Source organism: Mchenga conophoros, linkage group LG10, assembly GCF_057382185.1.
Source record: "Mchenga conophoros isolate Kocher_MC1m ecotype Shallow Benthic linkage group LG10, M_conophoros_male_GT1.1, whole genome shotgun sequence".
Taxonomy (NCBI): Eukaryota; Metazoa; Chordata; class Actinopteri; order Cichliformes; family Cichlidae; genus Mchenga; species Mchenga conophoros.
The window spans coordinates 15518407-15546279 of NC_140535.1; the positions used below are offsets into that span (position 1 = coordinate 15518407).

At 38.7% G+C, this 27873-nt stretch overlaps 3 protein-coding genes across 4 annotated transcripts; 2 read left to right on the plus strand and 1 right to left on the minus strand.

The window, feature by feature from the left end:
* Window positions 1-7365: 7365 nt before the first annotated feature.
* LOC146565565 (uncharacterized) lies at window positions 7366-11468 on the minus strand. Of its 2 annotated transcripts, XR_014894130.1 has the most exons (5): window positions 11287-11468; window positions 11036-11161; window positions 9107-9454; window positions 7593-9031; window positions 7366-7517 (listed from the first exon to the last, which is right to left on the minus strand). XR_014894130.1 is itself a non-coding variant. In XM_085288780.1 (4 exons), the coding sequence occupies exons 2-4, from the start codon at window positions 11106-11108 to the stop codon at window positions 8925-8927; spliced, it is 528 nt and encodes a 175-aa protein (XP_085144906.1). In that variant the 5' UTR covers window positions 11109-11161; window positions 11287-11468; the 3' UTR covers window positions 7366-8924. The 2 variants fall into 2 exon arrangements, 1 of the variants encoding a protein (XP_085144906.1); XM_085288780.1 differs by having other exon boundaries at window positions 7366-9031.
* Window positions 11469-14330: 2862 nt separating this feature from the next.
* On the plus strand, window positions 14331-17510 carry thy1 (Thy-1 cell surface antigen). The gene is made up of 4 exons (XM_085288781.1): window positions 14331-14397; window positions 14914-14957; window positions 15043-15366; window positions 15503-17510. Exons 1-4 carry the CDS (start codon window positions 14384-14386, stop codon window positions 15607-15609), a joined length of 489 nt encoding a protein of 162 aa, XP_085144907.1. The 5' UTR covers window positions 14331-14383; the 3' UTR covers window positions 15610-17510.
* Window positions 17511-18807: 1297 nt separating this feature from the next.
* f11r.1 (F11 receptor, tandem duplicate 1) lies at window positions 18808-27401 on the plus strand. Its single transcript, XM_085288782.1, has 10 exons — window positions 18808-19152; window positions 23171-23230; window positions 23575-23691; window positions 24256-24405; window positions 24499-24701; window positions 24792-24894; window positions 25013-25120; window positions 25283-25295; window positions 25427-25481; window positions 25847-27401. Exons 1-10 carry the CDS (start codon window positions 19101-19103, stop codon window positions 25880-25882), a joined length of 897 nt encoding a protein of 298 aa, XP_085144908.1. The 5' UTR covers window positions 18808-19100; the 3' UTR covers window positions 25883-27401.
* The last annotated feature ends 472 nt before the right edge of the window (window positions 27402-27873 follow it).

Below are 27873 nucleotides of genomic sequence, written 5' to 3' on the forward strand. Positions count from 1 at the left end.
GGAGTTGCTCAAAGTAAACCAGTGGCACCGAAATCTACAGGAAATTGAGATCAGGTTGAGACCATTGATTGGTTATGGTTTTATGTTTGAAGCAGGTAAGCCTTTTGTTGAATTGGCGTATAATGTATAGTCATAGCTGTGTGTACATCTAGTAGATCTATGTTTATTGGTGCCAGATGATGAGGTTCCTGTTGTTTTCATCAAGATTCATAAGAACATGCAACATTTTCCTCCTCTAGTCTAGTTTAGTCTTGTGTTTAGTCTTTTGTCTAGTTTTTGTGAGCCTGTGTCATTTGTAGCCTCAGTTTGCTGTTCTTAGCTTAAAGCAATGGTACCTGGTGTGGTCTTCTGCGGCTGTAGCCCATCTGCTTCAAGGTTGTGCGTTGTGCATTCAGAGGTGCTGAAATATTCAGACCAGTCTTTCTGGAACCAGCAACCATGCCACGTTAAAAGCAAACCCACTTAAGTCACACTTTCTTTCCCAGTGGATGCTCAGTTTAAACTTCAGCAAACAAACTCAAAGTGTAAAGTATGGGCAACTGTTCTTCCTTTTCAATTTAAAGCTACAGAAAATGAAATAGCTCATTCGATACTGAGCTGCAAACAAGGAGAATATCGACATGAAACAAAAAAATGAACTGTGTGGTATTTGGGGCTGAAACCCAAAATATACTGTCTGGGGGACATGTAAGACCAATATGAACATGTGCTAAACTGGTACAAAATGGGACCTTTAATGCTCTCATTTTCTGTGATAGCTTTCTTCACATTCATTTTTAATCTTAGTTTATGCTGCTGTCTATAGACGGCTCTTACTGTGGTATGAAACCTTTGTAGTTTATTCAGAAAATCAAACTGTAACTTTACTACCTTAAAAAGTCTTTAGAAAGAAGTGAGGTATCTATGAGTCATACAATTAGTTTGTCTCTCAGGAAATTAAATACACTTAGTTTTAACCATACTTCACTTCTGCCAAAGAAAAGCTAATTTGGGGCTGATAATTATTTTGATTCTTTGAAGTAGTGAGTAATATTTGACTTTTATTACTTAAAGTGTGCGAGTCCACATATCTTCCTGTAATACCAGCAAACCTTTGAGTCGTGTACTCAGAAAAGATGGTGTGGGGTGATAAAGATATCTATGGTTTTATATGAGTATGCCACATAGAATAAGATGGAAAGCATACTGATTTATAAATATTTTCACTTTGCTTTTGAGAAAATGGAAAAAGTCAGTGGCCTCTGAGAAGTAGTTTGTCTCGCAGGAAATTAAGTACACTTACAGCCATATGTCACTTCTGACAAAGAAAAGCTAATTTGGAGCTGATGATTGTTTTGATTCTTTGAACTAGTGAGTAATATTTCACTTTTATTACTTTAAAAAGTGTGTATGTCCATATATCTTCCTGTAACACCAGCAGACCTTTGAGTCATGTACTCAGAAAAGATGTTGAGTATTTACTCATGGAAAGTGCAATAAATGGTATTGTTGCTCTCGTCATACTAGCTAACAAAAGCATAGTGTAAGCAAAATAGTTTCAAGGTGACAAACTCGGGGCATGGCTTCACTTTAAAGATCTTTGGTTTTTCCAAAACTTTTGATCACAATCAGGGAATATAAGTAGGTAACTAAAAATTTCCCAGATATCATTAGTTTGTACAAACCGAAACTCCCCCAAGGCCTCAGCATGCCACAAATGCACTCTGTACAACATGGAGTCTCATACAACAGTTTATAATATCCAAGATCTGTGGACAAGCTTTCTGTGAAGGCACTCACAGTGTTGTAGAAGCTGTTATGTGAAAACTGATAAAGTTTCAAACTGGCACTCTTTCTCACTTCCACACACATAGTAGTAATGACTACTAGACTGTCGGTTTCAGAAAGTTGTTGACTGTAGCTCCCCATATCCAGTGCTGACCAGGCAGGTACTTCCTCTGACTCATACCGAGGCTTTTACAGTCCTCTCACTCTCTGTGGGAACTGTGTTTGGTTGGCTTTACAGCTCGCACTGTGTGATGAGTGACTGGAATGGCAAACATTTTGCCAGCTTTAAGAACAAGAGGGAACTATAAATATAGAAGCTAAATAGTTCTGAAAAGAGATGTATGTAGACACCAGAGGTGTTTACATTGTTATACATTACTTTGTGTATGTATAGAATACACCTAACAGGGCATTTCTGCCTGGAAACTGATAAGAGAGACCATATATATATCCAGGCCCAGTTAAAAGTTTCTTATAAAAATATCTATAGTTTCATATGAGTTTGGCAAATACTGATATACAAATATTTTCACTTTGACTTTTCCATTTTCTCCAAAGCAAAGTGGCCTGTGAGAGGTGCTGTTTGCTGGCGTCTCCAGCTTGAATGATCTGTTTAAATGTAGCAGAGTCACTAAAAATCAGTAATGAAGCTGTTTTGTTTATTTCTCACAAATGCACATATATTCACCGGCCACTTTGTTAGGTACGCCTGTTCAATCACTTGTTAATGCAAACATCTTATTAGCCAATCACATTGCAGCAACTCAGTGCACTTAGGCATGCAGACATGGTCATGATGACTTGTTGAAATTCAAACAGATGGAGAATAAATGAGGAAGAAAGGTGATTTGGTTGACTGAATGTGGCATTGGGTTTTTTGTGCCGTACAGACTGGTCTGAGTATTTCAGAAACTGGCCATCTGCTGGGATTTTCCCACACAAGCATTTTTTAGTTAAGAGAATAGTCTGGAAAAACAACATATCCAGTAAGTGGGAATTCTCTAGGTAACAATGCCAGAATGCTTTGAGCTGATAGGAAGGCACAATAACTCAAATGACAATTTGTTACAACAAAGTTACTGTGTGCCTGTATACCTTTGACGGAGAAGATGTATGCCACATAACTTTCAAGTCTTCTATGTTTGTGGCTGAAATCACAGACAAAACTGTAGCTTGTTCGCTACATCTTATTGGAACATTGCAGGCGCCCATAAGAATGTCATCCTGGCTGAAGATTGAGCCCTGAGGTACAGGTAACCACAGGCGTGCTTTACACTTATGTGATCCAACTGATTTCCATTGTGCCCTCTTTAAACGTTATGTGATGGGACTGATCAGCAGGCAGCTACCAGGTTAATCTCATCATGAATTAATATTTATTTTGGCCTCCTCCCGAGAGATCTCGACATGCGCTGCGTCTCTGACGCTGGGTGTGCGTGTGCATATTGTGTTTTATATTAGCCGAAGTCCCAAATCCCAAACCACCTAATTTCCTGGCTTTGTGCCTGCACTGCACAGATAAATTAGCCAAGCCCCAGCCCCCTGTGTCGCCCCTCCATGCCACCCACTCCCCCCTTTGAGAGAAACTATCACCAAAGGTCCATCTTATTTTTACAGGCAAGGGAGGAATAAACTCTATCAGCTCTGAGGTACATTATATAAACATTCATCTTCCACTTGGTGCAGATATTAATAGAAGTTGTACTGCTTTTTCAATGAGGCAATTACCAACCTCAACCGGGAGAAGTCGGGGGTAGTGGAACACATCTGTGTCATGAGATAAATCTGGTTTGTGATGTGTTGTGCTGCAGCCTTTACAAAGGTTTGTATTTAGGCTTCTCACTGACTAAGAGTCCTGTACTGCAGGATGAGGGTGGTGGCTGGGAATTCATTATGTGTATACTTATCTTATTTAACCCATGAGTACTCAGTGTCAGTGAGATCTACAAACCTGTCCTTCATTTTAAACATAACTATATGACCTCATGTTAAACATGATATTATACAACAAAAGGCCTAGGAGCTATGCTGGAGATACTAGTTAAAATTTCCCTTTGGATATTCCTCACTTTGGATAATAGTCTGTTGAAATAGCCCAGCATATTACATTGCCTTGAGAAACTGGTATGTGTAATATGTGTAAACCGGTATGTAGCTTCATATGTTTTAACATTACGCTCAACAAATCTACAAACTAAACCTACCAGAAAAAGTCAGATTTGTGTTGGGCTGATTATTTGTTGCAAAAAAGCTACTTGATAATAAATATTATACTGTTGCAAAGCCTTTTTATTTCCTCTTAAATGGAACCACATTTGTAAGAAAAATTGCATTTTTGGGTTGAGCAGCAGAGTTGAGTCTGTGGGTCATGCCCATGAAAAACTTGACAAATCGTCTGAGCCAATGCCAAACCGCTAATGTATAACAAACACAACCACACTGACTGAAATGCTGGTTGAAGAAATGGGAAGCCACCCCACAGCAGAGTGTGACCAGGCTGCTGATCAACATGAGGAGGAGCTGCTAGACTGTTGTGGCTGTGTATGGCTCCTCCACATGCTGCTCAGGCCCCTGTTTGTCAATGAATAAATTGTTAAATTGCCAATAGGTCTTGTTTCTCCTCCGTATTATTGTAGGGTCTTTATTTTACAATATAACGGCCTGATGGCAAATTTTGTTGTGATTTGGTGCAATATAAACAAAGTTTCCTAAAACTTCACCCCATTCAATAAACTACACCAAACAGTTAATAGCAGAATCAGCTGTTTGGCATTTGCAAGGAAGATATGGCAAGTTTTTCATGGTTGTAACCCTCAGACTCAACTCTGCTGCTCAACCCACAAATGCATTTTCCTTAAAATGTGGCTCCATTGAAAGGTAAATAAACAAGCTGTCCAACAGTATAACAATTTCCACTAGCATTGTTACAACAAAGAAATAAACCAAACACAAATCTTCTTACTTTTTGTGCAAAGTTTAAAAGAGGAGCTAACAGTTTGTCTTTAAAAGTGTTGTCAATGTTGGTTCTGTCATGGTTGGCTGTGTGGCAGGCGGGCAAGCAGAAGTGGTGGATCCAAAATGCAGGACTCAGACACAGAAATTCAACTTAAAGCGCAGCTTTAATGCTGGAAAACCTCTTACTAACTAAACTCACCAAAAGACAAACAAAAACGCTGGTGGACTAAAACACTGAAGCACAAAACACTGAACTGGAACTGGAAACAAAACACTGGCAACACGGAGGCAAAACACACACAGCTTGTTGAGGGTACGACGCAACACTGACTCAGAGAAACACAGGGACTAAATACACTGGGAAGTAACGAGGAGAATGAGACACAGAAGGAGGGCACAGCTGGGGGAAATTAGAACTGACGAGACAAGCAAAGCAGGACACATTCACATAAGACACAGACCTTCAAAGTAAAACAGGAAGGATCACACAGAGACGCGAACTTGACACAGTGGAGACAGCAACTAAGAAACACAGAGACATAAACCATAAGGCAGAGGACTCTAAGAACCGAGAGACACAGAGGGGAAATCAAACATGCAGACACAGACTTACACAGAACAGAGGGGACATAGAGAAACATGAAGGGCAAGGGATCGAAACTAGAAACTCACACCAAGTACAATAATACAAAAATCACAAAGAACTAAAACGCTGGGTCTGGAGACCCAGGACCCTGACAGGTTCTCACTGTAAATTGGAAGTCTTTCTTCCACTACACTAAGAACCCATGCCCTTTCTAGACAGAAGACATTTCCTCTGGTTTTTCTGATCTATGTTTATTATTACAGGAAGTGACATCACCTTTACCGTCATTCTTTACTATTAGTGCGTCTGCACCAAAGTTTTGAGGCTTTGCAAAGGGCTTAGCTTTAGGCCTGTGTGAACAATCACAACGAGAAGATTACTCAATTATGACCTTTTTGAATGCTGAAACATCAGATAACCACCTATCGTCAACCACACTTTCAGTTGATTTGGAGGTGTCTAATGGAAAAAATGACGAAAGACTCAGTGCTGCACAGCTGAATTGCCTTTTTGCACAGCTAGGGCTGTGCCCAAACCTGCAGTTTCCTGAGCGGCCACTTTAGGGTGGCTCCAAAAATGAGTCAATCCCAATATGCTCACATGTGAATATACCAACTTATAGCGTGTTACAAAAAATGTCTTTGGTCTTTATATCTAAAATACCCAACTGGCCCTTTTGAACTCTATCGAGGCCTTTAGCCAGCTGCCAGTCAAAGCTCTGTTGGTGTCTCACTAAGAAATAACATGGCTTGCTGTCCTGTTAATGAACAGACTGTCCAAGAATGCTCTGCTCCAGTTTTAGCAAGTAAAGTTCTCCTTTTTTAGTGTGTTATTTGTGTGTTATCACTAATTATAGTAGGTATCTGTTTCTGGGTGAGGCACAATCAGTGGATGCAGTATTTCTCTCATCTAATTATGGGCACTTCAGGCTCCAAAAATAACACGGCAGATGTGAACATATTAGTTGAATCATAACATTACCACTTTAAAATGGGGTCTCACTGTGACAGCCAAGAAAAAAAATCATGCATATGACTCTGACTAAATAGAATAAAATAGAATTCAACTTTATTGTCATTGCACATGTCACTAGTACACGGCAACGAAATGCAGTTTGCATCCATCCAGAAAGTGATTAGCAATAATATAGACATATTACAAAATATATATTACCAATAATATAGATATATAGCTATATTACAAATATGGGTCTATTATAGGTATGTTACAATGTACACGGTATGAAGGTATGTTATGAATATGCTATAACTATAAGTATGTACAGGCTGTAGTGAGCTTACAAGTTATGTACAGGCTATGAAGAGGATATAAACATGAAAACTATACAGAAATATGAAATATGAACTATACAAGTTATAAACAGTTGTAGAACTATAATTATTGTATTATGATCTATTATGTAAATCTATGTAAATCTATTATGTTCCACCAACTCGTAATCACACTAATTATAATCAGGATGCACGACACAAAAGATCTGGGCCCCCAAAAAACAAAAACTAATGTTGATAATATTAATAATTACACCTGAGATTTCCTGTAATATAGCCGTGTGTAGTGCCGGTGACAAAGACCCACAGGCAATACAATATGAGACAAGTTTATTTTTACAGCACCTTTCAATACCAAGACAATGAATGTGCTTTACATACATTAAGTCATAAAAGGCATTTTATGTATAGGTCTTTATGGATACTATACTACACATATAATGGCTTTCTATATATTGCAAAAGTGCTCTCTCTACTGGACAGAAATAGTAAGGTAGCAAAACCAAAAAGAATCAGAATCAATATGGCTAACTTGTTTTGGTAGTGTTTAGACATGTGTACACGTGTTCTTCTATCCTAACCTGAAACGAGTGCGAGATAAGACTCACCTCTTGTCCTCCAACTATATTTTAATTTGTTTCATACATTTCATTTCTGTGAAATGAGTCGGCACAGGGCCAAGCAATAAAAACAAACCATAACACAATAAATTAAAAAACACATTCTTTCAAAATAGTGACTTGTGCAGAGAAAATGCAGGTAACGTTCATAATTCATTATCTTTATTTTTCAATATAGTTTAGCAAACCTTAGTACACCTTTAGTGTTACAGTAAAACAATCAAAAATGATGACTAGAAGAAAAATATCAGGCCGTCTTCCAAGAATCATTTTCTAAATAATACTGAAAAAAGGTGCCTTGAAAATAGTTAAATGGAGAAAAACTGCAGACACAATTATTCGTACACTGTGATCATTAAAACTAAGAAATGCATAAATACAGCCTAGCAGGGCCCCAAACATTGGTGTTGGATAGTATGGAAGGTGAGTACATTTTAAAGATAACATAATAAAATTGAAACACTCTAATATTACTTTCATATTTTGCCAATACTATGCACATTAATGTTTTAAGCAATAGCTCGTTTAAACACCCAAGGTGTGCTGCAGCGATTACTTGAAATGCAAAAAGTTACACTTCCAATATCTATTGCTTATGTTTCATATCTTGGAGATGTGTTTCTGCTGGACTGCTGCTATTTAAGTTTTTATTTAATCAATGCAAAGCTGCAAAAGTCGAAACAGCTACACCAACTCCGTGTCTTTTTGAGCTTTGGGGTGGAATGATGATGATAATAACATGAGAAATCCTTTAAAGTAAAGACTGAAACGCGGTGGAGTGACTGCAAGATCTTCTCCGAGATCTTCGAGGGAAGGAGCGATCGTCCCAGCTATGTTATTGCTCTCCAAAAAAAGGTTTTATTTGAGTGATTTTCTTATTATCAGGTGGGCCGTCTGTGCAGATCCAGTGTCCAGGTTTAATTTAAATGAGCTAAAGGTCAAAGAGGTCCAGTGCTAGCAGGAAAGGCAGTGTTAGTGCAGTTATGTATTACTGTCATTCAAATGTCATAGCGGCCACATGAATACATCTTTAGGTTTACAGACCGTATGAGCTCTTGCGCACTCTCTATTCTTTTATAGATATGTCTCTATGATAGAAGAACAAAAGCCCTCAGAGATGACCTCCACTCTTAATATAGGCATATATAGACTTCTTCTGTCAGCTTCTCTAATATGATAAAACGTATTTGTAATAAATTTCATTAACAAAATATTTGTATATCCCAAAACTTATTTACAAGAGAGACCTAATAAAGACAGACAAACAAACGGAACCGATTACGTACTCCCACCATTTGGGGTGAGGAAAAAAAATCTGATTTAAAACAAATCATAAAAGATTTGTTAGGGAAGAAATCTTTTATCATAAAAGAGAACGAACACCCTTTAGCGCTGCATTCATTTGCCGTGTTTGCCATTTCCACTTGTCATGAATTCTTTTCCCTTGTGAAACAAAGGTGATCAAGGTACTGAGGTGACAGTGAGGTCTAATACATACAATCTCTTACACATCAGCGGTACATTTTTGAAGAGTAGTCCAATGCTAAGGGAGAGGTTATTTAAAATTTTTTATTCAGTCTTCATTTAGAGAGCTTCTACTCTCTGCCTATAACTTGATTTAATGCACAACCATCATGCCAGAGAGAGAAATAAATCATGTACTAAAAAAGGCCCACTGAGTTGCTATCCTGTGAAAGCAAGAGATCAAGGACTCAGAAGACCCACAGCCACAGGAAGTGAAAACACCAGCGATAAAAGCCAAGGTGCTGATTTGAACATAACACTGATTGCAGAGCAGATTGGAAGAAGCCCTGTAAAGGAGAAAAGCTTAAGTTTAGTTTCCACCGGTGTTTGTGGGAAACAGATAATGAGTAAACGCTACTCACTGTGATGAACGGCCATGCTGTTCTCCTTCCAAGTGCTCCCCTGATAAACCCTGCAGGTGTAGGTGTACGGCTTCTCATCGGCCATCGGCGCCCAGGTGAGGCGGCACAGATTAGGGTGGACCAGGCTTACGTTGCTCCTTCTACGGTCGTCTATGGACACGTAGATGACCTGGTTGGGGAAGGTGGTCCCCACCAGCCGGCTGTCCTGCCGATACTCGCAGTAGGGGCCGGGGACCTCGTAGGTCTCCGGGAACTCACAGTCCACCCTGACATTTCGCTCCAGGTAGGTGAGACATGGAAACATCTGGGGCCCACGTGGAGCAAACAGGAATGTAGTCACCGGGTTCACTGAAACAGAAGCAGCCAGGATGTTTGCTCTGTGATGGAAATTTTTAAGATAAGACGATAAGATTTCAAATTTAAGACAAGAACACACAGAGAGCGCAATTACCCTGAAAGTCAAAGGTTATACTAAAACTTTGATATTTTATGCTAAGGTCAGCAGTGGTAATACGGACCGAGCGTAGTATATTAATCTTTTGGTGTCATTGTGAAGTTATATAATGTTGTATTGAAAAAATAATAATTAGTGCTCAGACAAAGAATGTGCTTATCTCCCCCAATATTACTTTTAAAATTTGGAGATAGTCTAACGGAAATAAAAGCTTTTTCTTAATTTGTTTAACCTTATGGTTTCTTCTTTTTTTCAAGGTCACCTTTGATCTCAGGCGCTAATATATTGCGGTGAAGTTTGAAGACGATCCATGAATACAAAGTTTTTACCGGTTTTCACATTTGGTGTGATCTTGATCATTAAATCAGTGAGTTCAAGCTGTTATTAACAAATTATTATGAAATAGAATTTCATTACCCTTAGTGTTATAACATTACAACTGAAGTAGAATGTTTTTCACTTCAAGATACAGAGGCCATCATTCACAAGGCTACTCACTGAGCTAGCTAACAAGCTAATTTAGCATGTAAACATAAAATATGACCCCGCAAATGTTTTTATTCACATTCCAGTTCATTCACACAACAGTGTTGTGCGTCTTTCTCAGATGAAGAGATTAAAAGTAACCCTCAAATATCTGTAACTCTGAATAATAAATGAATGTCAGCTGCTATCGAACAAAGTGCTCATGTGCCAAGATATTCAACAAGCTAGCTGGCATGTGTATTGTTGTTGGGCCAAAGTAATTGTAATTATTTGATAATTTACATTCTTTATTTTGTATTAGTTTATTTTGAAGAAATAGCTTTGCTGTTCACACTAACTTAAGAGAGCTGCGGGCTTCTTGACTGGTTGAAAAGAGAAATGGCAGGGACAGCAAAAGTGTCATTGGGAAATAAAGCCAAATTTATTACAGCTTTGCTTGAAAAATATAGTTTATGTACAGCCTATTCATTAACTAATTATAATATTAGACAAAGACAACAAATAAATACAAAATAGAGTTTTTAAATGATTATTTTATTAAGTGCCGTTTTTATTTTGAACATTGCTCTCTCTTTCTCTCTGTATATATCTAACTATATCTATTCATGTGTGCCTGTGTGTTCTCCTGTCCACTCAGGTCAAAAGTTATAACAAATAATTTGTGATAAAAGACTCTTTCCTTGTATATTACATAATCTATATGAATCTTTACTGATCTCTGTGGTGAAACTGAGCAACAACATCTTCACTGCAGTAACACAGAAAGATTTTTGACTCGATCACAAGGACTGTGGAGCTTAAATTTCAGTAACGGTTATATATATATCTATATATATATATATAGATAGATATATAGATATATCTATATAGATATATAGATAGATAATATCTTTCGTGTTATCAGCATTCTCGTCCTAGTAATAAATTCCACTTAAAACGGGGCTGGATGCCAATGGATGGTAACAAAAAGAGTAATTAAAGAGACATACTGTGAGTCGTCTGATGCGTTATCATTATGTTGCCAAAGAGGAGACAGCCTATGACGGACAGGTGCAGCTCCATGGCGATAGACAGGCTATCTGTCGGATCAGATCAACCTTCACACCAGCCGGAGCCTGGCAAAGTTCATCATGGGACAAAACGTTAAAGTTACGCTGCCGCAGAATGCCACCACAAGATATGTCAGACAAACACATATACGAGCATGCAACCTAAAGGTGGGATAACCTTCAAATCGCACCTATTAGCCTCCTGTAGCCTCTAATAGCGTAATTCTAACAGGCCTGGATGTGGGACTCTGTCTGCAGCCCGAATGCCGGTAGGACTACGCCCCTGCGGTGTCCGTGCACTGCAGCAGACTGCTGAGCGGTCCACGTTTCAGGCGGGTAAAACTGAATTCTTGCCGCAAAACAAGAGTTCCCCCTGCAGGTCAAAAAGTAGAAGCACAACCGAGAAATACAGCAGTCACTTCTCTGCAAGTACACGCGGGGAAGCATGCTGAATCCAAACTCAGGGGAGCTTTAAGCATACTGATAGCTGACATCATTTCACTTCAGTAGTCTTAAAAAACATTTTACCCACGGACAAGTAAATGTGTAGAGGTGGTGTTTGTTATTGCACTGTACTGTATATATTTGCTTCCCCTAAATACTGACTTCCTTATATTTTTAAGGACTAAATGTCAAATCAGGCAGTGAACCCTAATAAGTGGCAGAAGAAGCCTTTAAATTCTTAGGACAAGTAAAATGAGTTTGGCATTTCAGTAAAATAGAGTACCTATAGTATTAATATCCCTTCATGCTCTAGTCTGGTGTGATCAGTGTTTGTTGGTAAAACTATATAAAACATCTAAACTAAAGAGAAAGACATTCTAGCAACTGAAGACGCTGATATAGAGCTATATTTTATTAAACTTTAAGACATACATATGACAAATATATATAAACAATAACCTTTATTATAGGCACATCTTGTAATACTGGGCTGGACCTTCTTATACCTTCAGAGCTGTCTTAAATCTTAAAGTCATAAATTCAGCAAACATTCCTCAGAGATTTTGGTCCATGTTGACAAGATGGGCTGTAGTGTTTAAACGGTGCTCAGTTGGTAGTGAAGGACCCAAAGTGTCCCTTGAGCAGTGTTCTTAGCTGACAGCAGTGGCATCTGGTGTGTTCTTCTGCTGCTTCAGAGATGGCATTCTGCATACCTTGGCTGAAAGGAGTTTTTGTTGCCTTCCTATCAGTAGTCTAGCCATTCTGACCTCTGACACCATCAAGAGTTAATCACACTGGGGCTCCCCCCCCCCCCCCCCCAGTCTGTGAGCTGGTTCTCTGAGAAAATCCCAGTAGATCAGCAACCTGTCTATCACCAAGGAGCATGGCATGTTGAAAGTCACTAAAATCAGCTTTTTTCCCCCCATTCTGATGCTCAGTTTGAACTTCAGCAGGGCATCCTGACAATGTCTGCATATATTAAATGCACTGAGCATCTGCCATTTGATTGGCTGATTAGATGTTTGTGTTAACAAGAATTAGAACAGGTGTACCTAATGAAGTGACTGGTGAGCATATACAAAACATTTAAAAATAAAAAAGGAAAACGAGGTAGTTTTTCATATATGGACATTACATTTTTAGATATAAATGTGACATTTAACAGAGACAGATGTATGTAGCCTATCCACTGTCACACACCTGCATTCAAAGTTTACTTTGGGGTCGCTGTAGCTCAGGAGGCAGAGCAGGTTATCCACTATTTGTAAGGCTGAATAGAAAGCACTTAAGCATAGAAAGTGTTTGTATGAATAAGTGTGAATGGGTGAATTAGGCATGTTGTATAAAGTCCTTTGAGTTCTATATAAGAGCCAGTTCATTTACCATTTTAGTTTCTTCCTTTCTTTCCTTGGAAAGGATAACACACAATACACATTTGACCCAGGAGGCATACCTCTGTACACCAAGAACAATAATGCTAAGTTTCCTAAAGTGGAAGAGAGATACCAGAAGCATGTATCATATTCTGCATAACATAAAACTGTTATTTAGTAACAATTTCTTGATGATAATATAATACTAGCTATATGGTATGGCAACAGTAAAGGAGGAAAATACTTATTGGAAAAGAACAGGCGAGGGCTCGTCTTTCATCTGCAGTGTTTTAGCAGCAGAGGACCAGCAGGGTTCACAGCTACAGAGTCTCTAATGAATACTTTTGGCATGCGGGGATCATCACAGCCTGCACTCTCAGCTATTTATATTCGAAAAGGAGAAGACAATAAGAAAATGCAAGAAAACATAGCATCAGAATATTAAAAGGGAGGAGAGTAGCAGGCATCCTCTGCTATCAGAGACTGCTGAGGGTTGTGCCTTTCTGCAACACTTCTGTCAGGGAGACTGCTTCAGCATGGCAGCTGTTCAGGAAGGATCTTGATGAAGTGGATAAGCAGTGTGATGAGGATGCAGGGCACACTGTGGGTTTGGCTCTGGGAACTTTAACAAAATCTGGACGGTGTTGAGGATTTTAGACAGTATAAGATGATGTTGGACGTTAGATACAATTTTTACAACCCCCCACCTGATTAAAGTGTTACCATTAAAAGTGTTTTGAAAAAGTAGGTGTGTAGTATCATATTTATGGCAGCAATTCAGCTTTACATGATATGGGTCTTTACCAGATTTAACTTAGTGCACAGTGCGGTTGTAGGAGTGGAAGCTGTGGTCTCTTGTTTGGTTTTTAAAAGCTTCTTCTTTCCACTTCCAATAATGTTTGCAGATTTATCCTCCCACATGATTCGCTATCAGGTTAATTAAATGACTGCTGATAAAGTATCAGCAGAAAGCTACTATATGATCCTGTCATCAGCCTCGTGATCTCGTGGTTTCTGTCTCCTTTTCTTCGTAAACGAATCTCCACATCTCTGTGTTTAAAATTCATGTTGGTGAAAGTAGCAGAGAAACTGCTGACACACATAGCGCTTGCACATATTGAGTAGATCAGCTGCGGAGGTGTGCCAGCTAATCAAATCCTCGTCACCACGTATCCCTTCTCATTCATCTGCCTCCTTCATTCTTTTCAGAATGAAACCAGAGGTTTGTGTACTGACACGTGATCCTCCGTCCTCTGGTAAAACAGCCTGAAAATCAATAGAAAACCGTACACAGTCCTAAGAAATGTCCCCAAAGTCCACCGGAGCAGCATTTTCTCCCCCTCCCCTCTCTGTGTCCCCCCCTCCACTCCCTTCCTCGCGCCCTCCCTCTCTCCCCTGCTTCTTCTATAAGCCGACCTCTACTGTATCTACCCCCAGCATCACACTGCAGAGCACTGAGGAAGACTCAAAAATGCATCAGAGAAGGTGAGAGGGATTCATGCGCTATGTTTGTGCATGCTGTTTAATCTGAATGGCAAAATATCGAACCGTGGCATGCACAATGCATTTCTGTCATTCGGTTATTCTGGATGAAGTATATGGTCCAGCTGCTCTAAAGCAAATGTTTGAATGCAGGAAAGGGTTGGTTTGCATCAAGCAAATAAAATGAAGTGCTTAGTCTATTCTTTCTACATATCGAGGACGTGAATAATTAGCTGGTATCCTCTAAAGAGGTTAAGCACGGAAATGTGTCAGTAAAGTTTGTACTTCGATTCTTTGCATTGTGAACCGTGAGGCTGGATTGTGATCGATTGTGTAGCGTTAAGGGTACAGCGACTTTTCTGTGGTTTAGCACAGAGCAGCAGAAGTGTGATGTTCATGTCTCCGAAGTGACTTGACTCCACTCTTTACAGCTGACTCAGATTTATTTGGAATCCAGCTAATGTCGAGACAAACACAATAAAAAACTCTTAACTTCCTCTTTTTTGTTTTGTTTTTTAGGAACCTCGGGAGAATGTCTTTGTTTACCACCATATTACTCTTTGGTAAGACACGCATCCTCACGTGAGCAACCCCAAATGTATACGTTTGTGTTCTTAATTCGGATCATCTCTTCCTGCTTCATTATAGGCTTTGCATCTGCTCAGAAGGTGATTCAGTTGTCCTACTGCTCTATAGACGAGGACCACCTCAGGATGGACTGCAAATACTCACTTCCTTCTGAGTCATCAGAAGTCTTTTGCAAGTACACGCACGGTGAACGCCTCTTCGACACCACTGACCCATCGGAGGAGCAGCACGCCCCCTTCAAGAAACGTGCCAAAGCCCGCATCTTCCCAGGCAACATCTGTCGCCTGCTGTATAAGAACCTGCCCAACGGCAAGTCCACCTTCACCTGCAACATCAAAGTGGGCGACTCGGCCCCTGTGACCAAAACTTCGGTAGTCGAGAAGAGTAAGATGCTTATCCTCATGCTCGTTTGACCCATATGTGCACTTCCTGTTATTTTTACAAATAAGAATAGAACATGTGAGCTTGACAAACAAAACGCGCGTCCTTGTGAACCTGTGTTGCTTTTTTCTTATCGCAGAGCTCCTCCTCCCCTGTTCTGCATGGAGTGTCCTATTACAAAGCTGCAGTGGCCTACTGTTGACCTTGATGACCTTTCCCATGCTGCTGGAAATTCACTGGCTGTGAAGAAGGCGCCAAACTGCTGCATATCTTAACACTGCAACCATAACCATCTGGTCACTGATGCTGTACTCCCCCGAAGTTGCGTGTATGCACAAAGTGCAATAAGTTAAACTGAATGTACTCACAGTATATATTTGGTATGTCACACACTTGCACACTTGGCATTATGCACTCAATACTAAGCACACATACTGCTGCATATACACTATACTCTAAACTAATATTAGCTCTAAGCTATAAGTTACCTGTTGTATCTGGCAGACTTTCAGTAGGGTTAATGAGAAAAAAAGCATGATTTAAAATTGAAATCCTAGATTCTGCAGTGCTCACTATCTAGATTCTATCATTGTAGCAGATGTAGTCAAAGATATTGACAGATTGCTTCTTTAATAAGACAAAAACTGTCTGATTTAGAGGGTTTTTAAGAAGGGATGGAAACTAGTTTTGCTGTTCCATCTAATGAGTGAAATCTTCACAGCTCTAAAGTGCAACGCTGCACTCTCCAATGTGAATTATTGCTGAGTCACGTCGCTCGTTAAGGTAAGCAATCTATTTTGCCTGACTGAAATCTGTCCCTAGTGTCTCCTCCTGGCTGTCAAAAAATGACAGCAGATGGCAGTGACCTTGTGCTGCACAGGCCCACTAACGGGAGACCGTGCTGTGTATTTGTCAATAGAAATTGGATGGAGCAATGAAGATAGCTGACAGGGTTTTAATGTAAGCTTCAAATGATGTTTTGACTTACTATTGCATGCAATCAAGTTTCTCTATTCTATCGTGTTCTATTCTATTCTGAGGAGAGGATCAATAGTCTGTATCAAGTCCCTCAACTACAGTTGCAAAGACACCCAAACACAGTTTTTTTTAAATTTTGCCTTTCACGTGTGCCTAAAACACATAAGCCATGTTTGGCTGAGGCTTATTTAGTACATGTTTGAAACTATAAGCTAAGTCAGATACTCAGTCTTTATGAATTTATGAATTTACATTAAAAATTCTTTCACTGGTGCAGTGTTTTCTCCTGAGGTCAGCCTGTTCTGATGGCTGTTTCCAGCAGGATAACGCACCATGTCACAAAGCTCAGATCATCTCAGTCTGGCTCCTTTAACATGACAATGAGTTTACAGGATTCAAATGACCTCCACAGTCATCAGATCTCAGTGTCATCGGCAGCTGTGGGATGCGGTGGAGCAAGAGAGTTGCATCATGGATGTTCAGCCAGCAGTTTGTGCCAATACGGACCAAAATCTCAGAGGAACGTTTCCAGCACCTTGTTGAATCTGTGACATTAAGAACTGAAGCGATTCTGGAAACAAAAGGGGGTCCAGTCAAGTAGTAGAAAGGTGTATCTAATTAAGTAGCCAGTGAGTGTATACAGTGTCTGGTATTTCATACTATACTAAAGGCGCATATCCTTTGGCTGAGCCAAGTGAGTCAAATTGTATTTGAAGGTGTTGAAAAGCAACAGTGAAAGAGAAGGAAAAGAATATCTCGTTTCTATAAAAATCTGTGACTGACAGGATCTGTTTTGAAATTGCATCCTTTAACTGAAAATGAATGAATAAAAAAATGAATGAATAAAATTCACACTTGAGTTCAGCTTCTGGAAAGTAGTCCTTGTAAACAAGAAATACAGTCCAACTACCATTTGAAAAAAATTATTTTACTGATTGTTTGTATTCTGCCAAAACAGGAAGATGATTAGTCTATAGTACTGGTACCCTGTATACAGAATAAAGAAATAATATGGATTTTCTTTTATAAAATACATTTTTTTATAAAGTTGTATCATTAAACTCTCTTTTAAATAGAAATAACGTTGTTAAAATGCACATATACATTTCATGATCACAAGTATGTGGTGTCTGTATGCCCACATACCTTTGGCTGCATGATGTCATTGTACACCGACAGGCAATTTTAAAAATGCGTCTTCCTACGATTGAGCAGAAGATCTGATAATATGTTATTGGCATGCGGTTAAACAGCAACATTTCCACTGAAGTGCCAAACGAACCGAGTAACTCCTGTCATCGTGTTGCCCAATCCCGTGTGCCTGTGAGCATTATTTGAACAATTACTCAGTAACATGCTGGCGTTGCGTAACAAAGCACGGTGTCATCTCGGGGTCCAAAGTACCGAATCATGTACTGATGAATCATTTGCACAGTTTTACTTTCCAGCACTTCTTGTGAACTTTATCTTACAAATAACAAGTGATAATATGACAAAGTTTTGAATATTATGATGCAAGAAACAGTCCATATCAGCCAGATGTGGGCTATATTTAAATCATGAATTAAATATTACTAATTGATTAAACATAAATTCCAATACAATTACTCATGCAGGGGAACTTGCCTTTAAAATGAGAGGAAATAAGAGACACACAAGCTAAAAATACAATCTGATTCATAGATTTTAAAAGGTGAAAACAGATGGCAGACAGAAAGTCAGGCAGCAGTTTGACTCTCATTGTTTGTCCAGATTGCAAAAGCAGTAAAACCAGGCTTACTGGAGGTGGTTTCATTGTTTGTTTGGTTCACATTTATCCACTTTTTTCTGTTTCTGTTTCAATAAGGATTCATTAGTTAATGTACCTAAAATAAACATGCATTTAAACACACATGCTTAAATATGTATTTTTTATATTGGTGTGTTTATTAGCAATTCTCTTTTTAATCTCTGTACATATGTTTAATAAGACAGATTGCTCTCTTAGGACTGAATTGTGCTGCATACAGCTCGGCTGTACCTTTAGTATAATGACAGCAAAGCTTGCGATTATAATGTTAAGCTATATCCCGATTAAAATGAAATGTAATGGTGCTAATAATAAACTTTATTTATGCAGGACTTTTCTTAACAAAGTTAAAACGTACTTCACATAAATGCATTAAGAAAAAAGGGGCCAAGAAGCACACACAAACATTAAAACAAGGTAAAAAAAAAAAAATATAAGAATCTGTACGAATCTATTCAAACAGTGCCATCGAAAGTCTACTCTGTTCCTCACTTCTGACTCAGCTGGAAAACACCACGGCAGGACCTAACTGCAAGCGCTTGCATGGCCTACAAACACGCACATCAGTTTCACGCAGAACCCACACAGCTGAGAATGTGTGAGGGTTAAAAGACTGGAAATGTCTACAGTATTGACAAACTAGCCATTGCACATGCTTTCCTATCGGGGAGATGTAGTTTCTATTGGGCGTGTTCTAGTCAAACCTGTTTTTCTCCATCAGCCTCTGGGCGGCACCTGACAGGATCTTATTACCGGAAGTTAGGTGTTTGTAGTCACCTGCGCTGATTCTTTAGGTAACAAGAGGTGTTTACTCGAGCTGGAAACGTCGAAATAAGAGAAATAGGAGTCGGTGAAACGGAGACCATTCGTTCTTTATTCGACACAAAGAAGATTTTTGCGTACTTTCGGCTTGTTTTACTCGAGAATTTTTAAAGGAGAACGCCGTCGAATAATAAACAAGAAACCCGACATGACTGTGAGAGGAGTCCTTTGGCTGCTTTTGTTCTCTGGCGCAGCAATAGGTGAGAAAACTTGGGATTTCTTTTTAGTTATCTATTAATTTTTTAAAAATGTTTATTTATGTGCTGTTCTTTTAGTCTTTGTAGCCATTCAACAGTTGAAGCTCCGTGTTTTTTTTTTTTTTTTCATTTTTAAAGAAGATAGTAATCTTGTTTTGCAGTAGTTTTTGCCAAACCGTAATTATAAGCTTAACGGTTCTTTAAAAATATGGGCAGGTTCAGTTACAACGCCCTAGTCTTGAGCAGAACCATGAAAGGCCATTTTGAATTATTACATGACTGGAATTGTCCTACTCTTAAAACATCTTAACCTTCCGTTTCCACACCACCATTACTTTTACACAAATGTAAAGATGTTTAGCGAGGCCATATTCAATCAAATGTAATTCATCAAAAGAGCTGCTATTTACTTTGGTAAGTTCTTAAGTTTCCTGTCACATGCCCACTTTAAAGGGGTCAGTAGGTATCGGTCAGTATCGTTTGTCCTGTTGTAATTCTCTGTGAGGTGCAGTGTGTTTTATATACAGCTCGGCTTTTTGATAATCATCTCTGCAGAAAAACAAACAAACAAAAAAGGTGAATCTTCATGAAAAAAAAGCTCTTTATGGAAAAGATAAGTTAATCGTAAAAATAAGAATACTGATCAGGGACAAAAATCAGTTTAGTTTAGTGATTCATCCAGATACACCCCCCCAGACCTGAACAATATGTGACAAATAAAAATTTGAATTTGAATATGTGTAATATTATTCGTTCTTCCGCCTTAATTTAAATGTCATCTCCTCGTTATTCTGTATTTTCCTTCCAAGTTTCCTTCCGCTGCTTGATGGTCATTTGTGTAATAGTGTAGTTATCAGTTTTGAGTTTGTTGTTTTTTTTGTTTTTTTTTAAAAAGGTTAATCTGGAGCTGCTGCTGCTTTTGTTGTTTTGCATACAGTTTCACATTTGTCATTATACACATGTTGAGTGGCTTTTTATCCTTATACTGTCTCAGATTTTCTGAATTGCTTGCAAGGTGTCAAGTATTTTTACAGTAATTTTTCTGGATTGGTATTAACAGTGAGTAAACTCAAAGTCTGTTCAGGTTATCACCTGTGTATGTTATGTACAAAAATAAAACAACTCCCCCTCAAACTTGTAAAGAAGTGGGGATTTTCGTCCCCTACCATTCCTCTGTAGCCTGTTTACAGCTTGTGCAAAATGTGAGCAATACAATAAGCACACTCTGCTGTATGAATCAAACTCTGGCTTGTCAGAAGAGTTCCTTTAAAACTTGTTCCACTTCTCAGGTACATTTGCTGTCAGGACTTCTCAGTATGTATGTACACCGAAACTCTAAAAGTATGCAAACAAGGAAGTCATGGTGTGTTCTTTCAGTTTGCACTCCTACCTTATTTTTCCATCAAACTTATCTCGGTTGAGATTGCCTATAAGAAATGCCCACAGGCTTTAGGTTGGTCTGCCATGAAAACACATGCCAGCAGTGTATTTGTATCAATGTTAATCTGAAGTTTAGCTTTATTTTTATCAGCACCTTGTAAAAAAACGTGATGAATGCTCACAGAATGAATTTGCACTGAGTTAATAATTATCTGCCTTCTGCTGTAGTTGAAGCTTCTCTGTGCTACCTAAGCTTAGCAGACAGGGCAGTGGTTAATCATGTAACTCTAAAGTAATGGCAGCTGTGCAGTGTAATGTGGAGTGGGGCAACAGATGGACATGTGGTGTGACAGAGAAGCTTTTTACTGGCTGCATTAATGATTTAGTGTCCCCGAAGCTCCGCTGACGTGCCTGAAAAGACCCAGTTTCACCCAGAGAGCTGATAGTTTCACCGGAAGCTTCCTGGTTCAGCAGACAGGAATGAGCCACTTTTGTTTTGATGTTTTGCTTGACCACTCCCTGAAAGCTTCTGAGCATGCTCCAAGTGTTTAGGCAAAGGGTGTGTTTTTCAATCCTCAGTGCTGTATGCCTGATTATTTACATAATGGAAGATTGTGGTCTACTGGGAATACCTTATAATTTTCCTGGTAATACAGAGGGAGGACTTGGGTTTTCTGATCGTGGCCGTCAGCCTAGAATGATTATTTTAGTTTATTTAAATGAATGAAAACCTTCGATTGATTTTTAGACACCATTAGGTCTCTTTTGTTAAACAAAGTACAAAAAAAAATTAACTTTGAAATGATGTTACCTTTTGAAGCCTGAGTAATAAAATCTCCTCCTGGCGTCTCTTCACCTATTCCTGCATGCCATGTTTGTGGAGTGTTAAAACTGGGTTTATTAAAACCCAATTTTCAAAGCAGCTTAAGCAGAGCACTATCTGTGCATGTGTGTAGGGGTTTTTTTTCTTTTCTTTTTTTAATCTGCTTTTTGTGTTCAGCAAATGGTTGGCACAAACTTCCTACTCACGCCATGCTTCACTTTTCAGACAGGTTAGACCAGCGGTCCCCAACCCCCAGGCCTCGGACCGGTATCGGTCCATGAGTCATTTGGTACCGGGCCGAGAGTTGACGATCAGGTGTGAAATGTATGGTTTTCAGGGTTTTTATCGGTTTTCAGCGTTATTTTGTTATCGTTTTTATCGTTTACTCGGTTTTCCTGGGTCTTTTCACGTGTGTTATAAATAAATCTTCTTTTTTTCGGTACCAGTACTAGTTTTATTGTGTTGTGTTTATCCGCAACACCTTAAAGGCCGGTCCGTGAAAATATTGTCGGGCATAAACTGGTCCGTGGTGCAAAAAAGGTTGGGGACCGCTGGGTTAGATTACACAGAGTACATTGAGTACACAATGAGTATTTTTAAACCCAAAAGGTTCCTATCCTGCAGGGCCTATTGTTAGTGTGTGTTATCAATAAGCTTTTTTTAATTTTTCTTTTATAAACCATTATGGGGTCTGTGTGTGTCCAAGTAAATGGTAAGGATATTGCTTATAGGTTTATTCAGTAAGCTTATTGTATTTTATACACTGGCTTATTTTAATATTATGTTGTTGTCTCTTTTGGTCATGTATATATGTATTTTTTTTATTTACACTGACAGTGCACATGTAATGAAACGTGTATAAATTACATTTGCGTTTCAAGAGTGCTTGGCCCGTATGCAGCCATACACACAAGCAGCATATAGACAAAAGTATAGAGCCACCTGTATATTACGCATACAAGAGCTGCTTAGTTGTGGAAACCTATGCTATAAAGCTCCTGGTGCACATTTTTTTTGTGTGTGTGCTGATATTAATGCTAGAGGTGGTTTGGATCGCTGGTGACTCAGTAACTGCTTCCACACAGTAATAATAGCACTTACAGCTGATCATGGAACCAGGGGCACCTCCAGAATGTTTTCATAGGCGTGGCCATATGGGGGCCACTAAAAATATTCGGGTGACACAACAAAAAACAGAATTTCTGGTTTTATTATGCTTTGGTCAAATATAGGTTACCTGAAAAATATAGCAAAAAAAAGAAAGAAAATAAGTTGATATCACTAAAAATATGAAAACCAAACAAGATTTGATGACTATCATCCTTAGGCCCCCAAGTTATTGTTTCTGTTACGAGTTAGTAACATTAGTTTATGTTAGTTAACTATTGGCTGCGACCGACCAACCAACCTCATGATGAAATGTTCCGTGCTGACAGAAGATGACGCTAAACATGTTTTTAAAAATTTTACTTTAACCACTTCTTTCTTAAATAAGCTTCACAGACAGAGTTGCATCCATGTCAGCTTTTATGAACAGGGCTCCATGAAGTAAATTAGTCATGTATCGCTACATGTCCACTTCAACACTTGTACCGATCACTCATATCAAACCTTCCATTACACAAGTTATGCTTTCCCTGTTTTGTAGTTTATTTCAGAGACAAAGAATGGTAGCTCTATCATGACCGTGCATTCACTTGCATTATATTCCTTTAGGCTACAAGCCGGTTCGCTTAAAGGAAGTGAGTATTTTGGACTTGACACTTGATGCTGAGTGTTCTATTTATTTACTTGTTTTATTTTAATCTGTGTGTCTAGGTGTAAGTGGATATTCGGTCACTACTTCAAAGGCAAATGTACGAGCGGAAGAGAACACAGGTGAGTTTTAAAACAAAATTTTGAATACCATACCACCTTTATTTATAAAGCACTTTAAAATAAACCAGGGTTCACAAAGTGCTGTTCATGTAAAAAATAGCATAAACAGAAAATGAAATCAAACATGTTAAAAATAGAGAATTTAAAAAAACAAAACAAAAAATGGGATTGTGAATGATTACCCAGGAAAATTGCAAACTGTCTATGATGTGTCTGCTAAAATCACAGATTCAGAGGTTTTCAAGATGAAGTCATATAATAAGACAAAACTGCATTTAAATAATAGACTGCAGAATTATGCAGGTTAATGGTGTCACCACACAAATTTCCCTCTCTCTTTCCAGGTGTGGATTTGACATGCTCATTTTCAGGAGACTTTGGTTCAAACATTTTACTTAGATGGAAGTTTAAGGACCGAAAAGGCTCTCAGGTGTTTGTGGTTCACGATGGGAAACCAACAGGTAAGTTTGACGTTTCTTTCTTTTAACTGACACTTTAATTAGTTTAACTAAAAAACAAAAACACATGATGCATGTGAAATAAAACCACAATTTTCCAAAAATTCTATTTTGATGTCACTGTTGACAAAATTCGGTGAATGTAATATCATCAATATCAGTCACGGTGATCACATTGGTGCCTGCCATGGTCCGTTTTATTTGACAGATCCAGATTTAGATTAAAAGAAAAAACTAGTTCTGTCAGCATTAATCTCGTTAAAATGACGTTAACGCCAAAACTGCATTAACGCGGAAAATCTCTGTTAGCGAGTTACCGCGGATCGCCCCATGCGTGGGGCTGCACGGCGTTAACGAGCTAACTGCACTAACACGTTGATGAGCTAACGGCGCTCGCCGAGTTAATGCAGTTATGGCGTTAACGTCATTTTAATTAGATTAACACTGACAACACTAGAAAAAACCTTTTTCTGTGACCAACCAAATAACCTGTCCTGAAACCCATCTGCTGAATGTGGTGTCTGAATACTTCCATGCTGGTTACGTAATGCTGCGTTTCTTCCACAGCGCCGTATGCTGACCGTTTGAATGTGTATGGTGGTAGCAATCTGAGATTCTCCAAAGTCACTCGTAAAGATACTGGAGTGTACACCTGTGAGATAACCAGCGCTGACAAAACCCAAGTTGGGGAAACAGAAGTGACTCTGACTGTTCTGGGTAAGACTATGTATCACATTTACTTGCTGTAATGAAGACGTATGTTGCCATTTATAAGTGGTCCAGATAAAAACTAAACATTTTGTCCTACAGTGCCTCCATCTGTGCCATTATGTAAAGTCCCCTCATCGGTAACAACGGGCAGCACAGCCATCCTGTATTGCATTGATGAAAGCGCTTCACCGCGCCCCACATACAAGTGGTACAAAAACAACGTTCTTCTGCCTGATAACCCTAGTAACGTTGCTGGCTTCAAAAACGCCACCTACAAGTTGAATTCAACCAGTGGCGAACTGGTAAGCTTTAGCTAGTTACATGTGTAACCTTTACTATGACTGATATGGTGTGTTGGCCTTTAAGTTTAAAATATACCTGTGTGGCCACAGAAATTTCCTGCTGCAGCCAAGACTGATACAGCTGACTACTACTGTGAGTCTGTCAATGATGCTGGCCCTGCTCAGAAATGTAGAGCTATGAAGATGGAAGTTCGTAAGTTCCTTTCACACTTTAAACTCCACAAAATGCTTTCGCCTGAGCCATTTCTTCCTTACCTCACAAAGAAAGTGTGCTGGTTCACCTTTTTATGTTTCCCTGTGTTTTCTTCAAGGCGACCTAAACACCGGAGGAATTGTTGCTGGTGTAATAGTGGCTCTGCTGCTTGTGGCCCTACTGATATTTGCCGTTTGGTTTGCCAAAAAGAAAGGATATCTGCCTGGTTAGTTTTCCACATTATATTCAAATCAGACTTTTACCGTCCTCATTGTTCTGACGATGATCAGCGAAAAGTTAGTTTGTTGATTCAGGCAGGCAGAGGTCTAAAAAGTGTATCTGTAAGAAGTACTCTGTGCTGATGTTGTTTCCTTTCTTCCTATTACAGCAAAGAAAGAAAGGTAAGTGCATATTTCTATGCATTTAAATGTTACTTAACATTAGTGCCTTTGGTTTAATAATGTAAAAATGATAGCGATCTATATTTGGTGATGTCAATACTGGGTTTTTCCCCCCCTCATTTTTCTTGCAGCAGTTCAAAGATGAACCAGTCTTACCAAGCAGCACCTAGTGGTGGTGGTGATGATGTAAGTACAACGTTGCCTTTTATTCCACTAGCGGATTCATTGTTATAATAAGTACTTCTAGCTCTCGTTATAATGAAGTGTGCTTGGTATATTTGAACTTTGAAATTGCCAGAAAATTGAATTTTTTTTAAAAATTGGAGTGTTACTTGAACCTTCTAAGCTAAACTAAATATCAGTTTGCTTTATCGAAGGTTAAATTTTACATCTGGTATTTTTTTTTTTTTTTGTGCAACTAGTCGGCATAAACTAACTCATGTGTCACATGTGATACACTTTGCATACAGGGCTAAAACATGGTATCTGTGCAAAAATGGATGAAGCAGAGCTTTATTTTGATTGTGTTGTTTGATATGCTTGTTTCTCAGGCGGATTTCACACAGAAGTCATCATTTGTGGTATAGTGTACGAGCAGCAGTGGCGACAGCAAGCGCTCTGAGCGAGATGTCTCTTAAGTGTGTGGTTTTCCAGGAGTTTGAAAGTTTGTACAATGCAGTTTTTATAGACCATTGCAATATATATATATTTTTTAACCTGAGCCAGCTACAGTAGTCTGTCAAATGCATCAACACGTGAGGTTCATGCAGCAACACCCTACAGGAAATAAGGAAATAGATAACTAATGAACCTTGTACTGTATCTATCTTTACTGAAATGAACTGTGGCCACTAGTGACCTATTTTCAGCAGAGACCAATTTTCTGCTCATCACCGATGTGTGCTTTTCTGTGTGCTTTTTATCTTCTGTCTTATGAAGAACAAGATTTTAAAGATATGCGCTTACTTGTGAAAACAAGGTTAATTAGAGTACCCCTACACCACTACCAGCAGCAGTAAATGAATAAATATATTTATTTGTTATCTTTACATTGAGGACAGACGTATATTGCTGCATTTATTATATTTGCTGTCCCATCACATTCATTTCCGCTAGCACAACTCTCTTATCGGTCTTTGTGGGTTAGCTGAAATGTTAACAGAGCCTCAATATCACAGCCACGTTTTTAAAGGTGTTTCATTTTTTTGTTTTTCCTGCTTTTGTTTTTTTTTTTTTTTTTTAAATTTCTTCTTTTTCCAACCACAGATCTGATGTAATGTACATGATAATTTTTTTCTCTTTCTTTGTAAATAAAACTAATTTTAAAATTTGGATAGCTTCTTGGGATTAAATGGTCACTCTTATACCCCTTTCACTGCAGGAAAATGGTTCAATACTGTTTCCAAATTCACATAATGACTTCAGTTTATTTTAGAGGGTATGTGTCTGCGTCTGTGCGCCTTTGGCAACTAAAGTCATGAACTGCTACATTCCTTGTGATGTTTGTGTGTGTGTGTGTGTGTGCGTGTGAGTGTGAGAGAATATGCCTTTCCTGCTTAGTAAAAAGGCTTCCACTTATTTGGCATAGAGCCTGTTTAGGAAGGGTGAGACTTAATGCTGAGAGTGCGCAACCCTAAAGCAGTATTAGCAGTAAGCTAGCACACCCACCGATGTCACCATGATTCACACTGGAAAAACTTAACATCCATTTTATTCCAACAAGGGACCGACTGTCAGGTCCCAACCAGTTTATTTTTGGCTAGAATGCTCTGAAGGCTTCAAGATTAGGTGTACAGCCAGTACTGAACCGGTTTCCTGTTAGTGGAAAAGGGGTAAAAGTTTACTTTGTGAATAGGATTCATGGAGAAGGTTGTATGAAGTCAATGCCTTGGATCTACTTGCTTCTTACACATTCAATTTTCACACAACATATCTTAATGAAATGCTGTATACCTCTGGACGCTAACATTTAGATAGTGGTGTGATGAGATCCAAGTATATATTGATGGCATTCGATATTTAAGTGGATGTTGTTTTGTCCTTTTTGTATAAGTGTATAATTTTTCTGTGTGCTTATTTATAATAAACTCTTTTAAAATAGGTCTACATTTGTCTCGGAAGGGTAATATTTAGCTTTTGTGTCATCTACAGACTGACTGTTTGACTAGCCAACCCTCACTGACCCTATAAATACTGCTCTTTTTATAAAAATTAGTTGTACTTGCAAATACATGCTGATCCAATAAAGTTAAAGCACATGTACATCAATTCCTTATAAGCCTATTGCCGCATGTTAGATTTTTTTTTGTCTGCCATGTATAGACTAAAATGACAGTGGAACAGCACTTTTATTTTTGAAACTGGGGAAAGTTCATTATACCCTTCTCAAAAAATAAATAAAGGAACACTTTATATCATATGTGTGGGGGAAAATCATGCTGGATTTCTATTTTAATATAGATTGGGTAATGTGTTAGGAACGAAAGGATCAACCTACAGAGGGCTGGATTCAAAGATACTCTTAAAATTAAAAGTACATTTTACTAAAATTTCACTGTAGCAACTTAGAATTGTACTC